The 18,683-nt window shown below is 35.1% G+C and overlaps 1 protein-coding gene across 4 annotated transcripts in view; it reads left to right on the top strand.

The window, feature by feature from the left end:
* The window catches only part of si:dkey-33c9.6, a 41,050-nt gene extending 24,055 nt beyond the window's left edge, over window positions 1–16,995 (top strand). For all 4 annotated transcript variants that reach the window (XM_087260887.1, XM_087260885.1, XM_087260886.1 and 1 more), the window contains 12 exons: window positions 556–681; window positions 932–1,007; window positions 1,093–1,188; window positions 1,290–1,361; window positions 4,004–4,101; window positions 4,223–4,327; window positions 7,086–7,252; window positions 8,075–8,214; window positions 8,331–8,465; window positions 11,300–11,405; window positions 11,504–11,624; window positions 14,109–16,995. In XM_087260887.1, coding sequence (XP_087117013.1) covers window positions 556–681; window positions 932–1,007; window positions 1,093–1,188; window positions 1,290–1,361; window positions 4,004–4,101; window positions 4,223–4,327; window positions 7,086–7,252; window positions 8,075–8,214; window positions 8,331–8,465; window positions 11,300–11,405; window positions 11,504–11,624; window positions 14,109–14,198 — 1,332 coding nt within the window. In that variant the 3' untranslated portion in view covers window positions 14,199–16,995. The remainder of the gene's footprint in view (window positions 1–555; window positions 682–931; window positions 1,008–1,092; window positions 1,189–1,289; window positions 1,362–4,003; window positions 4,102–4,222; window positions 4,328–7,085; window positions 7,253–8,074; window positions 8,215–8,330; window positions 8,466–11,299; window positions 11,406–11,503; window positions 11,625–14,108) is intronic.
* The last annotated feature ends 1,688 nt before the right edge of the window (window positions 16,996–18,683 follow it).

An 18,683-nucleotide genomic window follows, 5' to 3' on the forward strand; every position in this document is an offset into this window, starting at 1 on the left:
TAAGCGTAAATTTAGAGGCCTTTGCCTTTCATATGAGCCACTTCTGATACCAAACGATCAACTTGAAGTCAAGTTATTATTTGTTGTTCCTAAAATTCAAGTTGTTCCTTGGATTTGTGACAAGACTTTTGTCTGGTAGGGTATGTATTTATATAAGAGTGTGTATGTATGTATGTATCTATATACAGAAAGATGTCCTTGTGGTAAATTTAATGCATCTAAACACAGAAAGCATTTCTCTGTGTTGTAGACAGAAATATTTTGCGGTTCTGGCTTGAACCAAGAAATTCTAAAAGCATCTTGCAACTGAAATTTGGTTATTATCATATACAAATTAATATTGATGTAAGTCAGATACACAAATTAAAGCTTTTGATATCACTAGTGAAGGACCTAACTCTATTTAAAAGAATAGATTTTGCATCTAGGAGTTATTGACGAATTAGTGTGTATATAAAATATGATCTAAATCTTTTAAAACAATTATCAAGAGCAATAAAAATGAAAGGTAAGTCCACTTTTTGATAGGTACATAATTGTGTGTTCTCGTTACAGAAAGGAAGCAAAGGGTCAGTTTCTCGTGCTGTTGATCGATTGAGGCGGAAACTTGAAGAATGTGAGATCTGGCTTTTAACAAACACACCATCTTTTACTTTAGACCTACACAGCACCAGTGGAAAGGTAAAACCACACGAGCACATCCTTTCTAACCCACACCATGATTTTTTTTAACAGTTCATATAGATATATAGTTAGATGCATAGATAGATGTATAGTTAGATGCATAGATAGATGTATAGTTATATGGATGGATGGATATTTTGATAGAATGATTACTACATATTTGTGCAAAAGTCCAAAAAGTACCAAATGAGATATTTTTTGTAGAAGCCTTTGAATTATTTTTCTGTCATTACTTTTCCTTCCATAGAGTCACACTGTCCGACTGCTTTCTTTGTATGACCTGAATGAGTGGAAAGACGCCATTGAGAAACAGTGCGGAAACTGTGAGTGTATCTTCATGCTGCTGCACATTTTGTCCTGAAGATTGATTGCAGTTCTTACATTTGTGTGTATGTATGTTTTTCCCAGGTATAGAGACGGTTCCTCCAGACCTACTTTCTGTCACCAGTTCCTGCATCAAACTCAGAATGACTCAACAACCTCCTCTTCACTGTGTTCAGTCCAGTAAAGCCTCCATTGCCTTTTGCAGTTTTTTTGTTTTGTCAGTTCTTTCAATCACACTTTTGCAAAATTAGTATACTTTGTCTCATGTGTGTCTTTCGCAGATGAGAGTGCACAGATATGTGGGAGCTTATATGTGATGGTTCAGTCTGCGTGTGGTCTACAACACCCCAGCAGTAAGTGACAAAACACACGTCTGTCTGTAAAAGAATGGAAGTTCCCGAGCAACACAGCAAACCCACAGACTTATCACACGCATTCTGTGCTAGATATGAAGTGCTTTTGGCTTCTATCAAATATGTTTGATGAAGAAACACCACAAATAAATTAGCTAACTTTAAATGTGAAAATACTAGGCCTGCGCAATATATAGCAAAATCATTGTTATTGCTATGATAGTACATGCAATATATGTATCAAAGTCGTGTATGATAAATTACATTTATTTTACACATTGGTTGTTTATCTAAATTTGACCATTATATGGGGAGTTACTATCTGTATCCCCACCTCCGCAGTAGTTGCGGTTCTGCTATTGGCTGGAGTGGCTCAAAGGTGAAATCAGAGCTGAAAATAAACAATAATGGTGGAAGTGTAGATGAAAGGAAAATGACAACAGCCAATCAGAGTCAGAATGTAGAGGTTTTCCCTCACTCATAGTGCTTTAAGAATCTAATTACAAATTCTAAAGTGCATGATGCAAAAGCACTAAGGGCATATATGAATCCACTTTTACTATTTTAAGTACGGAAAAATATGATTTGTGCTCCAGTGCACGCTCTTACGCTGTGCTTATTCTGTTAATGAGTTATGGGTGTGTTTTGAGCATAACATACATAAAACCAATCAGAGTCTCATCTCCCATTCCTTTTAGGAGTCAGTTGCATCACACCATGACGTATTTGCTATTTACATTGCGGACTTTGTTAGCTGAAAAAACTGAATGCTTCACTAGTGAGAAAACCGTTAAACAGACCATCTGCAGCAAGGATAAAGAATGAGCATCCTCCAATCGGTCTTTACTTTCACTTTCTCTTTCTCTCTTTCGTGGATAAGGAAACAATGTTGTTTGCACAGACATCCGTTAGCCTACATAATTAATTTTGTTTCTTAATTGCAAAGATTTGTTTCTAAACTATTTCTAAGTTCAGTTCTAAATTCCAGCAAACAAATAACATTCAAACGAGTTAAATCCAAACACATGTCCTATGCCTCATATGGTCCAAAATCTGACAGTTGGACAAATCTTAGCTTGTTTTTAATAAAATAAATATAAATATGCATATAATTAATAATACTAATAATAACGTAATGCAAAAGCAAATTAAAGCTGAAAAAAGACCCCCGACATAAAGAAGGGATGAAGGCAGTGGTTTTTATTTTAAGTAGAAAGTATTTTTTTTGTAATATTTTATCACTTTAATTCTTTTTCACTTGTATAAATATACAGTATTTGCGTATTGCTGTACATCCTTCGTGTATAGAGCAATGTGTAAGCGAGGTGCACAACTAGCACACTCTGCGCTGGACTTTAGACCTGCTTTCAGCTAGTCTATTGCACAGTGTATTTTAGTTCATCAAAATATCAATGCGCCAACAATGCCCCTTAACACAGCTCTTTTCTAGACCGAAACACCCATGAGTCCATATGGGTGGCACAAATGGATTTGCTATTTAAACAACATGGCGGAAAAAGGCAAAATTAAGGTTGCACTGGTCTGAAAATAGCAACATGTCAGGGCAAACTCATCTTGTGCCTTGTTGCGCTGGGTGTATAATAGACCCCTTTGTAAGTAGAAAAACTGAATGCTTCACTAGCGAGAAAACAGTTAAACAGACCATTTGCAGCGCAATGATAAAGAATGATCCTTCTTCATTTGGCCTCTTTTACTTTCTCTTTTTTTTTACTCCTTTACTTTTGTGGTCTATGGAAACGTTGTTGTTGGCACTCCACTGAAGACATTCATTAGCCTACATATTTAATTTTGTTTGTTAAGTGCAAAGATTTTTTTCAAAACTATTTCTAAATTCAGTTTTAATTTCCAGCAAACAAATGAATAAACAAAAATAATGAAGCGTGGTCAAAAAATTGTGGTTAAATCCAAACTCACGTCCTATTCTTATGCTCCATATGGTAATGCATATGTCTCCAAAACTCGACAGGTGGACAAATTGAAACTTGTTTTTATTAAAACAAATATAAATATGCATATAATTATTAATAATAGCATTTTACAAATGCAAATTGTGATGAATAGACTGAAAAAAAGGCATGGAGGCATGAAGAAGGCATGAAGGTAGTGGTTTATTTATTTTGTGCAGTCTATTTCAGTTCTTCAAACTAGCAACGCACCAACAATGCGGGTTAACACACTTCTATTTTAGACTGAAACAACCATGATTTCACAAAGTGGCACAAATGGATTTGCTATTTAAACAACATTGCAAAAAAGTGAAAATTAGGGTTGTGCTAGTCTTGAAAATAGCAGCAAATCGCGCCAAATACGTCTTGCGCCTTATTGTGCCGGGTGTATGATAAGACCCTAAATATTTACAGTTTTACACCTTTTTTTGTCTGAAATACAATTAATTACAAAAAAAGTTTACTGTAATAATTAAAAAATATATATGTAATAATAAATCATAGGTAATAAAAATAGCATTTTCTAGGGAAATAAAGTATATCGTTATCACAATTCTCAACAACAATATTGCATATTTTTTCAGTATAGTGTAGCCCTAATAAATACCTAAAAAAATTTCAGTCAACATGCATTAAAAAACATCTTCCATTAATTCATGTCACTTGCCCTTTCAGGTGCGTATGTTTGTGTGGAAGTAGACGGCTTTGAGTGTTACGACAGGCGAAAACAAACCAGCCTTTCGGCCTTCTGTGTTACACCACAATGGGATGAGGTTAGTCGTGGGAGGCAGTTGTGAATGTTTAAGAACCGGTTTATGCAATGTATGATCTACAATGTATGCAATTTACTCAATTGATCTTAATTAGCACTATGTGTGGTAATATGGTGTACAGGAGCTTGTGTTTATAGTGGACGGAGCTAAGCAGCTGTTCCTGGTTTTCGTGTGTCAGTACGAGAATGACACACAGAACGACATCGTGGGCAGAACAGTCTTAAATGTGAGTATATGAACTCTAGCCCTAAATTTGTAAAGTCAAGAAAAAGATTTTATTTGAGCTTTTTGTCTAATTGATGTATTTGTTTGTTTAAAATAGATTAAAAGGATGCTGTAAGTGCAGCCTGATCTCTTGAGGAACCTAACTATTTTACGTTTTGTCAGTTTAGTGGCTAATTCGTACGAATTCAGTTGCACAAAAATTTATTTTTAAAAGGAGACATGGAACCCAACCCCACCCCTAAACCCAACTGTCACTGGGAGACGAGCAAATCATACTATATAACATAATTGTATAAATCAATCATTCTGACCCAAACAGTGTATTTTCTGGCCGTTTGATTTTCATTTTATGCTTAAAATCATTAGGATATTAGACAAGTTATAAATCTTCATTGTCCACACATGTGGAAAATCGTTCTTGGACTCTCAAATACAAAACACACACACAGCACAAACACAAAGCTGCCTACACCACAGATTACCAACACACAACCCTGGCTATGAAACCACAGAATAACATTCAACTTTGTATATGCCGAAAGTCATAATCGTTGTAAACACAAATGGAATCAAGACATGTGGAGTACTCCTATTTTAGTTGCATTAATTATTGAAGTCAAGTGCAGTACAAACATGTCAATGCTGTTATCAAACTATTACCGTTTTGTAGGACTTTTAGACGCATTTTGTGACAGGAAAAGTCATGCACACAAAGCTGTTTGACACAGACACACACATGTCCTCCGAGTGCACACCATAACGTGTGTTCATCATCATCACTGAACACTTAACACAGCAATTAAAAAGCGTTCAATTTGTGGAAAGGAGTTTGATTTCTCATGTGAAATTGTACAGGGGAGAAGCCAGTCAGTATAGTTTATAGCTAAATATTTAGCTGTGTTTGCATGTCCTTTATGGCATAGAATTCGTTAAAATAGAAATAAAATACCATTTATTACAATTTTATTAAAAAGCACCTAAATTGTTTTGCATTTTGTGATTATTTATTTATTTATTTATTTACTTTTTCCCCTAGTTCAATAAAAATAAAAATCTATTTTGCAATAATATTTAAAATTATATATAAACATTATTTACCATTTATATATTAGCAAAATATTTAGCGACGTCTGCATGTCCTTTACTGCATAAAATTAACTAAAATAGAAGTAAAATAACTTTTTTAAAAAGTTAATTTAAAAAAAAGCACCCAAATAGTTTAGCTTTTTTTTCAGTTGAATAAATGATTATTTTCCATTCGGATATTTTAGCATTGAAGATTTCTTAAAAATTGGGTAAAAATCTTGTCTCGTCTCATTCTCTTGAACCCAATTTCGTGTCTCGTCTCGTGGAGTAAGCGTCTTATCACACAACTAGTAACAAGAGATTTATTATTATTAATTAAAAATATTTGGTTTTGCTGTGGGTTCTCTGTATCTTCTACCAGAGGGAAGCTTTTCATAAGAAAGGGGATGGGTGAAGTCCTGAACTATTTGTGAGGCCTTGCGTCTGGTCTGGTTTATATACAGTTCACCAAGCTGCTTCTGGGTGTCCATTGTGATCTTTCTAGCTGTGTTAACAATCTTTGCAAGTTTATACTTGCCTCTAGGTCCAAGCATTCTGTACCAGTAAGTAATATTATATGAGATAATACTTTCAACCAGACTGGTAAACCTTCCTCAGAATACCCTTACTAACATTAAAACTATTTCATTTCCTTAAAAGAAAAAGTGTTGCCTTCTTAAAGAATTATAGTCTGCGTATTCACCAAAATTGAAATTACTACTATATAAAATAAGCTTTAAGTACTTAAAACTGTTCACAATCCCAACATGTTGACCCTCAATAGTAACCGGATGACATATAGGCTGCCCTTCCCTACTAATAATTAGTTCCTTAGTTTTCAAAGCATTTAGTGACAAAGCACTCTTCTCACACCATGTCACCAGAGGATATGTGCCCAAAGTAGGCCTTCTCTAGCTCCTCCTTTCCTTTGACCATAAGTCCAACCACGACCAAGTCATCAGCATATAGTTGAGTAGGGTAATATTGCTTTCAGAAATCTGCATTTCTCTTATATACATCAAAAATAATGCAGGTGATATCAAGTAAAGATGATATTTGTTACGTTTTCTAATGTAAGTATATAAAAACTCAATCTTTAATAAATAATATGCATTGAAAATAACTTTAATTTTCTTTTTAAGCCTCAAACTCTAGGTTTTCAAATAGTTGTATTTTGTCCAAACCTTTTTCCATTTCCTTTCTAAACTTTCTATACTATATTCCTTCCTACACTAATAAATTGTACATCAAATTTTTTTTTATCTTTTATGTACTACAACTGCTCCTCCTCTTACTACTAGTAATAACAATAATAATAATTCTTAAAATGTCTTCATAAGAATAAGTATTTATAAGAATAAGTCTTATAAAGAGAATGTTATTTAAAGCATTAATCAAACGACAATTTGCCTTGATTGTTTATATGAGCTATCGCTTTTATTTATTAGGATAATAAAAAACATGATTATTTATGAACTGAAAGATCAAAAGTTTAGTTTACTGTCTCAGTAAAATATTGTTAAATCTATTCAATTAAAAGTATTTTTTATTGTAACAGTATGCACAATATGATATACATCCTTTTAAAAATATTTGTCAGAAATAATCATGTGGCATAAGCAATTCAAAGCATTTTTTGGGCTGTTCTGCATAATACAGTTAATATATTAAGAAATCATATATGTGCTTTACAGTTGGACCCAGACAACATGTTTAAGAAATGGAAAAAGGTCACCTGTTCTTTGGGCCATGTTGACGTAACCTTGTCACTCAAGTATGTGCCCCACCCTCTGGAGCCTCCAAGCACCACCCCTATCCTGCAGGAACCAGTGTTCTGTGTGCCCATTGGACAAGTGGCAATGTGAGTGTACAACCTAAATCATTATTACATACATACACACACACACACACACACACACACACACACACACACACACACACACACACACACACATATATATATATATATATATATATATATATATATATATATATATATATATATATATATATATATATATATATATATATGTGTGTGTATATATATATATATATATATATATATATATATATATATATATATATATATATATATATATATATATATATATATACACTTTTTATATTGAAAATATCATTTTGTTTGTTTTTTTTTCATCAAATCAGTGACATCATTTATAAATTTTTCAATTAAAGAGTTAAAATGCTGTAATTTACGAATTATTTTAGTAGTTTTAATCAGGACTGAGGTTGATTTACAGATTTATGCAAAAAACAAAACTTAAAAAAAGCATAACATCCCAAGCATAACAAAAGGGTAGTAAATTTGAACAGTGCACAGGTTAATTTATTATTCATTCACTATTATTCATTGACATATATGTGTGTGTGTGTGTGTGTGTGTGTGTGTGTGTGTGTATGTTTATATGTATGTGTGTGTGTATGTTTATATGTATGTGTGTGTGTATTAAATGAAACTATTGGAAAGTAATTTAAATGTCCGAATTATCTTTAAATTAGGAGGAAAGGTTTGTGTTACATATATAATCAACTTCCTTCCTTTGTCTTGAGGTTTCTGTGTGCTGGTTTGCAAATATAGTTTTTTTTAGAGTGTTATCAAAAAAGAAAGAAGAAAATTAAAACAAAATAGCAACTGTTCAACATGTCTGTCTGTTTTCCCTAGGCAAGAGAGTGTGCTGGTCCCACACATTGTCCGTTCCTGTGTGGAGGAGGTTGAGAGAAGGGGTCTGAAAGAAGAAGGCATCTACAGAATTTCAGGAGCAAGCACGGAGATACAAGCACTAAAATATGCATTTAACACTAGTGAGTGTGTGTGTGTCTGTGTGTGTGTGTGTGTGTGTTTGTGTGTTAAATTTTTAGCAGATTCTCAAAGTTCTTATCTCAGAAGTGTGCTTTTCTGTCTTTATCTCTCTCTGTAGATTACCGCGAGGCTGTGAGTAAACTGAGGAGTGTTGATGTGAATGCAGTCTCGGGCACCCTTAAACTCTACTTTAGAGAACTTCCTTTACCTCTTATACCTTGTGAGCATTTCAGTGAGCTTTCAGATGCACTAGGTGAGCTGTTCACACACATGAATGCACAATTGTTGTACTAAAGAGGAAGTCTTTAGTTGTGAAACAGCTTAATAACTTCTTACATGTCAAAGGAAATTTAATTTCTCAATTCATGACTTGACTTTATAGAAGAGATAACAAAAATAGAGATTAAAAGAGATAATAGACCAAGTAAAGAGATAATTCTCCCACAATTCTGAACTATTAACTAAATGTAACCTGTAGGACATGAAAAAAAACTTGATTGCTCCAGACTATTTCAAAAGTATGTTCTGTTTAGTATGAATGTAATTCTGTCCCACAGCTCATTTTATGAGTATTGTGCATGACCTGTTTCATTGCTGGGCGAATATGTGTTTTTAAACAAAATTTTTGAACAAAAATCATTCAGTGACAAATACACTTTTAATTGTAATTGAAACAGTCTTCATTTGAAGTGTCAAATTTTTTTAGGGTGATTTACATTATTTGAGTGGCTACTGTAGATATCAGTGTTTACATACAAAGTACTTATGTGATTATTTGGAACAGAAATAGGGTTAGTGTTGAAAAGACACAGAAAAATCACAAAAGCCGTCAGCTGGTCTCTGAGTTACAAACGCACAAACACAGGTGTGATTGTTTGCTGTGGTTGCTTTATTCAGTGGTTTAATAGACATAATTTTTCAACAAATAATCATGTATATGTGCATAAACATGCAGTGTTAGAACAGTATACATGATAATGATAATAATAATGGTACATTTCGTTTTGTGTAGCGCCTTGGACTTCGAAAAAATGTGTAATTGTTACATAAATTAACTTTGGTTGAGTTTTAAATCTATACATTGTGCACTTTTAAAGTTCATGTCTTTTGAAAAGAATGAGTGGACTCGTCATCCATGTAAATCTTTAGCTATTTCATTTTGACATCTGAATGAAACATTGCCTGCCCGCTTATTGTGCATAACCCGGGAAAACTTGAACCCCCTTCCATCAAACACTATTGCAGTGTGGGGGGTGGGATTGCATTATGATACAAATTACAACTTGTAAGTGTGACTAAAATTGTTGTCTTATTGCTCTCTGTAGCATGCAAAATATGTATGTAGTTCTGTGGGTTATGCTTTCTGGTTAACCGACTGAAGTGGCTTTCACAACAGACACGGAAAGTGCTGGGCTACATTGAACCTCATTGATTTCTATGACTTGAACATGCCAACAAATGTTCTAATACAGCAGAATGAACTTTAGACAAAATTGCACTGTGGTCATAGTTCAATATATTTTAACTGCATCTATGTCAATTAATGTATGTCGATATTATTTGGAGTGCAGGCAGGACCCTTAAAGGTCCAAATGAAGGTGCATTTATTGACAAGTTTATTAAAGGAGGTTCTCGCTCCATGGTTATTAGCACATACAAGAGTTCTGCATTAACCCCCTGGAACCATAAGCTAAGTAAATACAGGAGATAAGGACTTCATTGAGTGGTATTGATTGAGTGGTCTCATGAAACATGATGGTAGATCCGAGGACGGCTATGCTGAAGCCTGCAGTGAAAGATGTCTGTATTTCAGCAGTGATCCCTGTACAGCTTGAACTTTAAGGCTTGATAATCTGAAATGGAGGTGACGACAGCCAGAAGATGCACAAGAATATTTAGTATATGCTTGTGGTCTATGGTGATGTTATCTATATGCATGCTTCGTCTCAGAGTCTGCATGCATTGGATACTGTTTACCATGGTGCGCTAATATTTCTAACTAATATTAAATCCCTTACTTATCATTGTGTGTTGTATATACTAGGGCAGGTTGGTCTGCTTTGTCCATTCGTAGGCTCAAGCCTTGGCATTTCTTTGTTTACAAATCTACATTGGGTTTACTCCCATCATATAAATTACATTTGTAAAAAATGCTATGGCTTTCGGTCACTGGATATCTATTTACTGTCTGTTTCTTAAAGGCAGACTGAGATGGGGAAATAGGCATTTAAATACACAGCACATTTGCATAGAATAATAAACAAATAAAAATGCAGTTTAAAGAATTTGATGGATTTGACACATGTGACGTGTATACTGCCTAATCTTGGCCAGGACGCTTTTGTAAAAGTTTTTTTTTTACAAATTGTTGCAAATGGTTTGAGCATACTTACAGAGCTGAATGCCATGTATATTTATGTACCTGGTCTAATGGAATGACAGTGGTTGGAGAGGATAGTCAGTTGATCACATTGCTGATAGTGGCTCTATGCCTACATTTCCTAATATAACTATCAGTCAGCTCTATGAAGAATAAAGCATTACACTGGTGGGCGGGCATGGCAGTTTAAGACCTCTGGGCCCTGCCCAACCCTGGCTGCCTGTTTCAACACATAAGCCATGATGGGTGTTTGATTCCCAAACACACTGGATGCAATAGACCAATCACTGCAGATTAGAGTCACACAAAAAAGGGGTGTGGAAAAATAAATCCATAAACAAATTATACGGGAGACTCTGGAACAATAAGTTAAAAATAAATGCACAATATAAGTCAATAAAAGTCTTTTTTTTTTTTTTACCTTGCATACATATTAGCCCGTTGTTGGGGACTCCCCAAACTAAATATAATTTTTTTATAATCCATAATAAGGGCACTTTAAAAGAATTTTTCTTGCTTTACAATGAAGCATTACCATAGAAAAATACAATAACAATATAACAAACGATGCTAAATCAAGTAAAAAGAATCCCTAAATGATTTTAATAGAGATTTAAAAGACCTCACTGAATTGATTTACAAAGTGATGATGAATAAGCATTTGAAAAAACCATCTCTCTGTTTGTCTGTCTATCTGGCTGTGTCAGACATCGCTGATCCATTTGTCAGAGCAGACAGCTTGCTGAGTCTGCTGCAGTCTCTACCAGATGTGAACCGCAACACTCTGCTCTTCCTCTTACACCACCTGAGACGGTACACAACATCCTTTTCAATACGTAACTCTCAAAACACTGATTTAGCTTTACTCTAGCCTGACCTCATCTCACATCTGACCTTTTTGCATTCTTCAGAGTTGCAGAGAGGAAGGAAGAGAATAAAATGTCCTTGAGTAATTTGGCCACAGTGTTCGGCCCCAGTCTCTTGCGCCCCCCAGTGTCTCGTGTTGACATATCCCAAGAAGTGGAAGTTCAGGTGGGTTATTTCTGTACAATATCTTCTGTAGCAGATTATTAACTGGTGTGTTGTGCAGTAGAGTTGTATATACGGTAAAAAGTCTAGTAAAAGCAATTATTTTCTTTGAAGACTGTGAGATGTCTGTTTCTCATTTTCTGAAGTTTATTTCAGGAGATGTAAAACAATAGATTTATACCTCTGGAGACTAGCGCATGTTCCTTATAATTGCATGCACTTCTATAATGAAGATCAAATATGGGTGAAATAATGTTGAACTCATTTTTTCATCATCTACTGGTAAGATTCAGAAGGTCATGATTCACGCTGCTTAAATAATTACTTTATATAGCTTTATTTTATATTCTCAGGAGATACAAAACAGATGTTTTGGCACAATGCATTCATCAGTGCGTGATCTTTTAGTAACATTTAAATATGTTAGTAAGTTTAGTGTAAAGATCTAAATTGTCAAATAATTCGCATTTTGGATCTGCACTGAAATCCATAAATATTACTTTAATGTTATCAGATTATAAGTGTCAGAATTCTGCCACTCCGGTCTTGTTAATTCTTGTTTCAGACAATAGTCTGACAGACATTAGTCCTGTCATGTCTTGTATGATGTCCAATTTTTTTACTCCGGTCGAGCACAAATTTTTTGTCATTGTGTGTCATTTGTAAGAGCAGCGTCTCGGCCGCAATCGGGCCGTGCTATTCCTCATGTGATGTGGGTACGCAAGGTCTGGCCGTGTTTGTGACACGTGCTCTCATCCTGGTGTTTGTGTTTGCTCTGTCTGCAACGTGGTGTTTCATTTTCAGCGTCTCAGTCTAGTTTGTTTCGGTTTTGGCTGGTGCTGGGATGAAACGTGCACTGTGAGTTTTATTCATAGTGTACTCGTGTCTTGCGTTCAGTCTTCTGTTGGTGTTATGTTTAGCACGTGGTACGTTTACATGCACTGCATGCTTTAGTTGCGCGGCGAGCTCTCTGGAGAAAGTGAAACCACTCGCGATTTTAGCCGGGCTCGTAAAACAACCGGACACAACAGATTTTGTTCTTCCTGGCTTTTTGTTATTATATGTATATATTATTACGATGTAATGTCTCGGCTGTGTTTTTAAAAATGTAGCTTCCTTTGTTTTCATTTTCCTGCTTCTGCGAGTAACTCTGTAAACCAATAGCGTTCAGCTGCACGTATAGCTCTGCCTTTTGGTACCTTTTTTCCGTGCTAGGTACCCTTTGCAAAGGGTGACTAAAAAGTGGTACGGTACGGTCCGCTTTTAGGTACCCTTTGACAGTGGAAACGTCCATAAAAGCGTACCATACCCTACCGTACCACTCAGTGGAAACGGGCCATCATTTGCTGCGTGTTCTAGTCCTGTTTCACTTAAGCACATGGCTTGTGTTGTTTCTTTATGTCATGTGCTCTCCTGTCTAATGTCTAGTACCAGCCTCCTTGTTAACCCATTATTAGTTTATTCAGTTCACCTGTTTGTTAATAGTTTCTGCTTAGTCTCTGCCTATATGCTGTTCTGTGCCAGTTCGTCGTCGTTTTTTTTCTTGTCCTGTCGTTACTTCCAGCCCTGATGCCTGCCCAGTCAAGTTTGTTTATTTATTTAGTCAATATTTTCAGTCACACTTTATTTTATATTGGTATGTTTGTTGAATTTAAGTTACATTGCATCTACATGCCAACTAATCCTCATTAGATTATAAGTAGACTGTTAGGTTGGGGTTAGGTTTAGTTGACATGTTCCTGCAAAGTTACCTATAGTCAGTTAAATGTCTATTGACAAGAGCTGCTTTTTGAATGTTCCTTTCATGATTCCATTTTACATGTTATATCACATAGACCGATTAACGTCATTGCGTCACCACGCTATCCACGTTTCCTCTGGAGTTTCATGTAATTTCAGGTGTTTCATTTTTAATTTGTCGACTTTAAATGCTGGTCAGCACTTCCACTTTAATTTAGGAACATTTCATGCATGCCCCTGTGACAAACAAGATATTGGATGTATGAACTGCTGGAAGAGTGTTGTTTGAATGGAATTTGATAGCGCACGCCGTATGGGGGAAAACTTCAATGCAGGTGTCTGTGGTTCTTCACTGACTCTGTAGGTGCAGAGAATAGTGTCAAACAGTCATGTGTGTATGAACTATCCTTTCACAAAATGCAATAAAATTCCTACATGATGGTAATAGTTTAAATGCGGTGTTTAAATGTCTGTGCTGCACTTCAATGATGTGACTAAAATCGGCAAACTCCACGTCTTAATCCAGTTTCTGTTTAGTTCGATTATGACCTTAATCAGATTAAATTAATAAAAAATAGCTGTTTACATGGTAGACTCTTAATCAGAGTATTGTCTTACTCATATTAACATCAAATTATTGGTGTCCATGTAAACATACTCATTGACAGGGTTATGCGCCAGTCGTAACATTGCATCTTCTCACCTGATTTTTTTTTTACATTGTGTTTTTTTGTTTTCTGGTCACAGGTCCAGGTGATTTTTCTCTATCTGCAGTTTCAAAACCTTCCAGAAGCTCTCCTCACAAAACATCTGGACATTGATGACCTAGAGTCATGAGCCGTCAACAACTGGACTCCTGTGTTTCCACATAACCATGGTCATTTGTACATTTGTTAAAATTCTCTGTTTAACATTTGTTGAATATTTTATGTTAATCTTATTGAAATGATAGTGTGATAATATGATTAAATAAGGACAACCACAAATAGACCATGTTTAGTTTATAAAATCCAATCATTTACTTCATTCATTCATTTTCTTTTTGGCTTAGTCCCTTTATTAATCGGGGGTCGCCATAGCAGAATGAACTGCCAACTTATCCAGCATATGTTTTATGCAGTGGATGCTGACACACAAAACATTTCAGAGTCAGTTTAAGCAGTGATTCTTTGTTCTCCTCTTTTCTCCAAAGTAGAAAAGAAAGAGGAATATGCTGCATATTGTGTTCATCCAATACAGCATAGATGGGAAGAAAAGTTCAGCTCATTATCAAAAATCTGCGCTGGATTATACCGAAATGCAAAGTTTATTTCAGGAAATCAGTGGCAAAATATTTGTCTGTGTCACTAACTGTAATAATATAAAGAAATCTCCACTGTGCTGAGCGAGAACGCTTACTGTCCAGCGCATCATTGATGATGTAAGCATGCTCAGGCGTAAATGCAACGTGAGTGCTGGCCGTCGGGGGAGACGGAAGGGGGGACAAGCGTGCTTTGGCCCGGTTCAAGGCAACTGTGCATAGTGTGAGTACGCCCTTAGTCTGAAAGTGGTTGAAGTGAAATGAGACAGCTGAAGCATTTGTCGTTGAGAGATGAGAACGTTGTAGCATGAAAGCAGCAGAGCTTTTATTACGCCACTGTCCACCACCTCCAGTTTTTCAGCTCATGATCTTACATTTTGTGTCTTTAAGTTATAAAAATAACAATATTTCTGAAAATATACATTTCATGGACATTTAAACTATTTATGAACAATATATGAAAATGGGCCAATACTTTCAAAACATTATTAAAGGGTCACATTTTTAACAAGATGTAATTAGTTGGTTCCTCTAAAGCAGTGGTCACCAAACTTGTTCCTGGAGGGCCGGTGTCCTGCAGATTTTAGCTCCAACCCTAATCAAACACACCTGAACAAGCTAATCAAGGTCTTACTAGGTATACTTGAAACATCTAGGTAGGTGTGTTGAAGCAAGTTGGAGCTAAACCCTGCAGGGACACAGGCCCTCCAGGACCGAGATTGGTGACCCCTGCTCTAAAGTGTGTGAAGTTAGCTTTCAAAATACTCCATCTATCATTTATACTATGCTGTAAATGCTCCTTTTTAGGTGAAAGCAAAAATAAGTTTTTGACCTTGTAGAATGAGAGTCTCTGGGTGGGCTGAGAGGGCAATAGGAGAGAAAGGTGAAGTGAGACACTTGTAATATCCCACCACAGATGGCCAAGTCTTACACACACTTGTGGGGTTCACCAATAACTCACCCCCACCCCCATGCAAATCAATCCACTACGGTTCAGCTTCAACAAGACCAAGTTCACCATGACATGCACCAGCACTTCAAAGAGATTCATGCGGCCTAAACTCTCCCCTGCGGTTGCTGGGTGTTGCTTTTCACTTCAGCTTATGCCCCACCTGGTCAGGGTGGGATTCTCTATCCTTTCCTCATTCTGATTTTGACTTTGATCCATAATCCGAAGTTGGAAATGCGCTCCTGTTCCCAGCATTCCAGGCAGAAGTACAGCAATGTCAGATGTGTGCCGTAACGCCATCCAGACATGCCCCAGTTACAGTGGAGCATCGCATGTGTTATGAAAGAAACCTGTGCTCCCACGCTAAGACGGACACCAATAAAACAGGTTCCTGCAGTTAAATGCTAACACAGACGCGCCGATCAGAAAACATCTTGCCATTAGAATAAAACTGAGTGAATGATGGATAGAAAGGGGAAAGTACAATGATCAATGTGTGTTATTAGCAGTGGCTGTACCTCTCTAGGGGTCGAAATAAAACTGGCTTACAATGTACATCAGATGCTTTAATAGACAGAATAATCTTATAAAATATGATCAGATCACCCTAGTACATTTTGATGCCAAGGTCTCTAAAAAACGTGTGTGTGTGTACACTTAGCATTACACTGCTATAATGTACAAAAGCTCCAAACTGACATTCAGTAAAACACGTTCATTAAATACTTACAGGGCCTGTTATATCAAAGTTACTTTTTATACACAACATGTTAGTGATTCGTAACATCTAATTTTTATGAGGTGGATCATTAGCCCAACGCTTAACCCCCAATCTGAAGGACCTGATCATACACAAGCCACAGACAATTTAGAATACCCACTTCACCTATAGCGCATGACTTTGGACTTGTCAAGGAAACGGGAGCACCCGAAGGGTAAACACAGGGAAAACATGCAAACTCCACACAGAAATGCCAACTGACCCAGCCAGGGCTCAAACCAGTGATCTTCTTGCTGTGAAGTAATCGTGCTACCTACTGCGCCACCGTGCTGCTCCAAAAGTTTGTTATCTAAAATAAAATATTTATTATACAATAAATTTGATCAGGGAAATTTAGAACAAAATAATTAGATTTTTGACAATTTAAAAGATTTCACAGGGTTGCAGGGCAGCCCCAAAATAATACCCGCAAATACACATTGTTAAACTTTGTCACTATCATTCAAAATAGAATACTCATTAGTCAGGAATATTTAAAAAATGTTTCAAATGAATTATGAACATTCATTTTTATATATTTTTGTAAGTGAAGGCATAAATGATTGTGCATTTGACATAATATCTGTTAAATTGATTTATAATAAAATATTATTTTCCATCAGAATTTTGTCAAGAATGTTTCAAACAACTTTTGTGAAAATTAAATTTAACCACTTTACTTGAATTTGTTTTCTATTAACATGAAATACATTTTATTTATCTGAAGTAGACAGGGGACGATAACCGTTTTCAAGGTATAATTTAAGGTTTGGAAAAGTCAGAGTTTTAAAACCGCCTAAATTGTCTGCTATGCCGTTCTTACATAATTTTTTTCATTTACTTTACGTTTTTTAGTTGTTAGGACAACAGTGTCTCCAGCAGAAAAGATATCCATTAAATTGTAAGGAAATCAGTGTTTTCTAACTATAACTAATGAAGACAGCAGAATTAATTAATTTGAGTTATTTAGCCTGACATGTTTACTGCTCCAAAATATTTGTAATGATTCTCAAAAAAAAAAAAAAAAAAAAAAAAAATATATATATATATATATATATATTGTGTTCAAAGGGGAACAAGTTTTAGTTTTTAACCTAGACATAAAAAAAACACACATTTTAGAGCAGTAATCACAAATACAGTGATATTTTTATCCAAAGTTCTCATATCGTCAGAATCTTCCATGCCTAATCTAAACACCAAAATATCATTCACCCATAAACATTTTGAGTTAAAATTCCTAAATCAAATATATTTTTAACAATATTTACATCATTTATCAATCTTGTTTTATTAAGCTTTTACTGAAAAATCATTGGGTCAGCTTTGCCAAAGCATAATAAATGCGGTGAAACAATTGCACATTGTTAATGTTTATTAGTAAAGTAATTGTGTTAAAATTGGTAGCAAAAATTACTGAAGCGTTTTTACAAACAATGGCCTGAGCAACAATGCAAAGAGGAACAATTGTAGCAGAGAGCATTTAAAATATGTATATTTAATGCTCCAAAATAAATTTAATGTAGTAAAATGAGAATCCACTTCCATTTTAGCAGCTCAGAGTGTAGCTTTTTTTTTTTATTCAAACTAATAAATAAAATTGTTTCATCAGTTAGAGTTGCATTTCTGAACAAGTGTTTTCTTTCTTATTTGATAGACTCAATTTATTCATCTTAAATATTTTAATTTTAGTAAAACATTATAAGACAGACAATTGCAGATCCACTCAAAACCTAATGATAATTCTACAGACTTAGATCAGACTTCTATATTTTTGTTTAGCTGTATACACTGAGAAATAAGGATACAAAACTTGTCACTGAGGGCAGCACCTTTTCAAAAGAAACAATCTAATAACTAACATGTGCTTACAGGTACATTTTAATACCTGAATAAAAGTCCAAATGTGTGCTTCATATCACCTTAAAGGTACAAAACTGAACCTTAAAGGTATTGATGTCCTGATCCTATCACGTGATTGAAAATTGGGCCCGAACACGCAATTTCAGACTCGATATTAGTTGAGGATGTCAACATTGTTATAGCAATCTGTGAGATATGTAAACTTGGGATTGCCTATCGGGTATTTTAAGTTGAGGTGCTGTTTGTTTTTATATTAGATTTTTAAAATATTAACTATATATTTAAGTAAAAAGTGAGGAATTGGTGGTATTTATTAGTTGATTGTTTAGGCTACCTCACAGAAGTGATCTGTTTATAAACAGCGTTGTTAAACGTTAAAATAAGGTGAATTAAATAAAAAATAAGGAACATTCTGGATCTGTTTCTTCACTCAATTTTTTTATGTATTAT

The sequence above is a fragment of the Danio rerio genome, chromosome 7, assembly GCF_052040795.2.
Source record: "Danio rerio strain M-AB ecotype USA chromosome 7, GRCz13ab, whole genome shotgun sequence".
Lineage (NCBI taxonomy): Eukaryota > Metazoa > Chordata > Actinopteri > Cypriniformes > Danionidae > Danio > Danio rerio.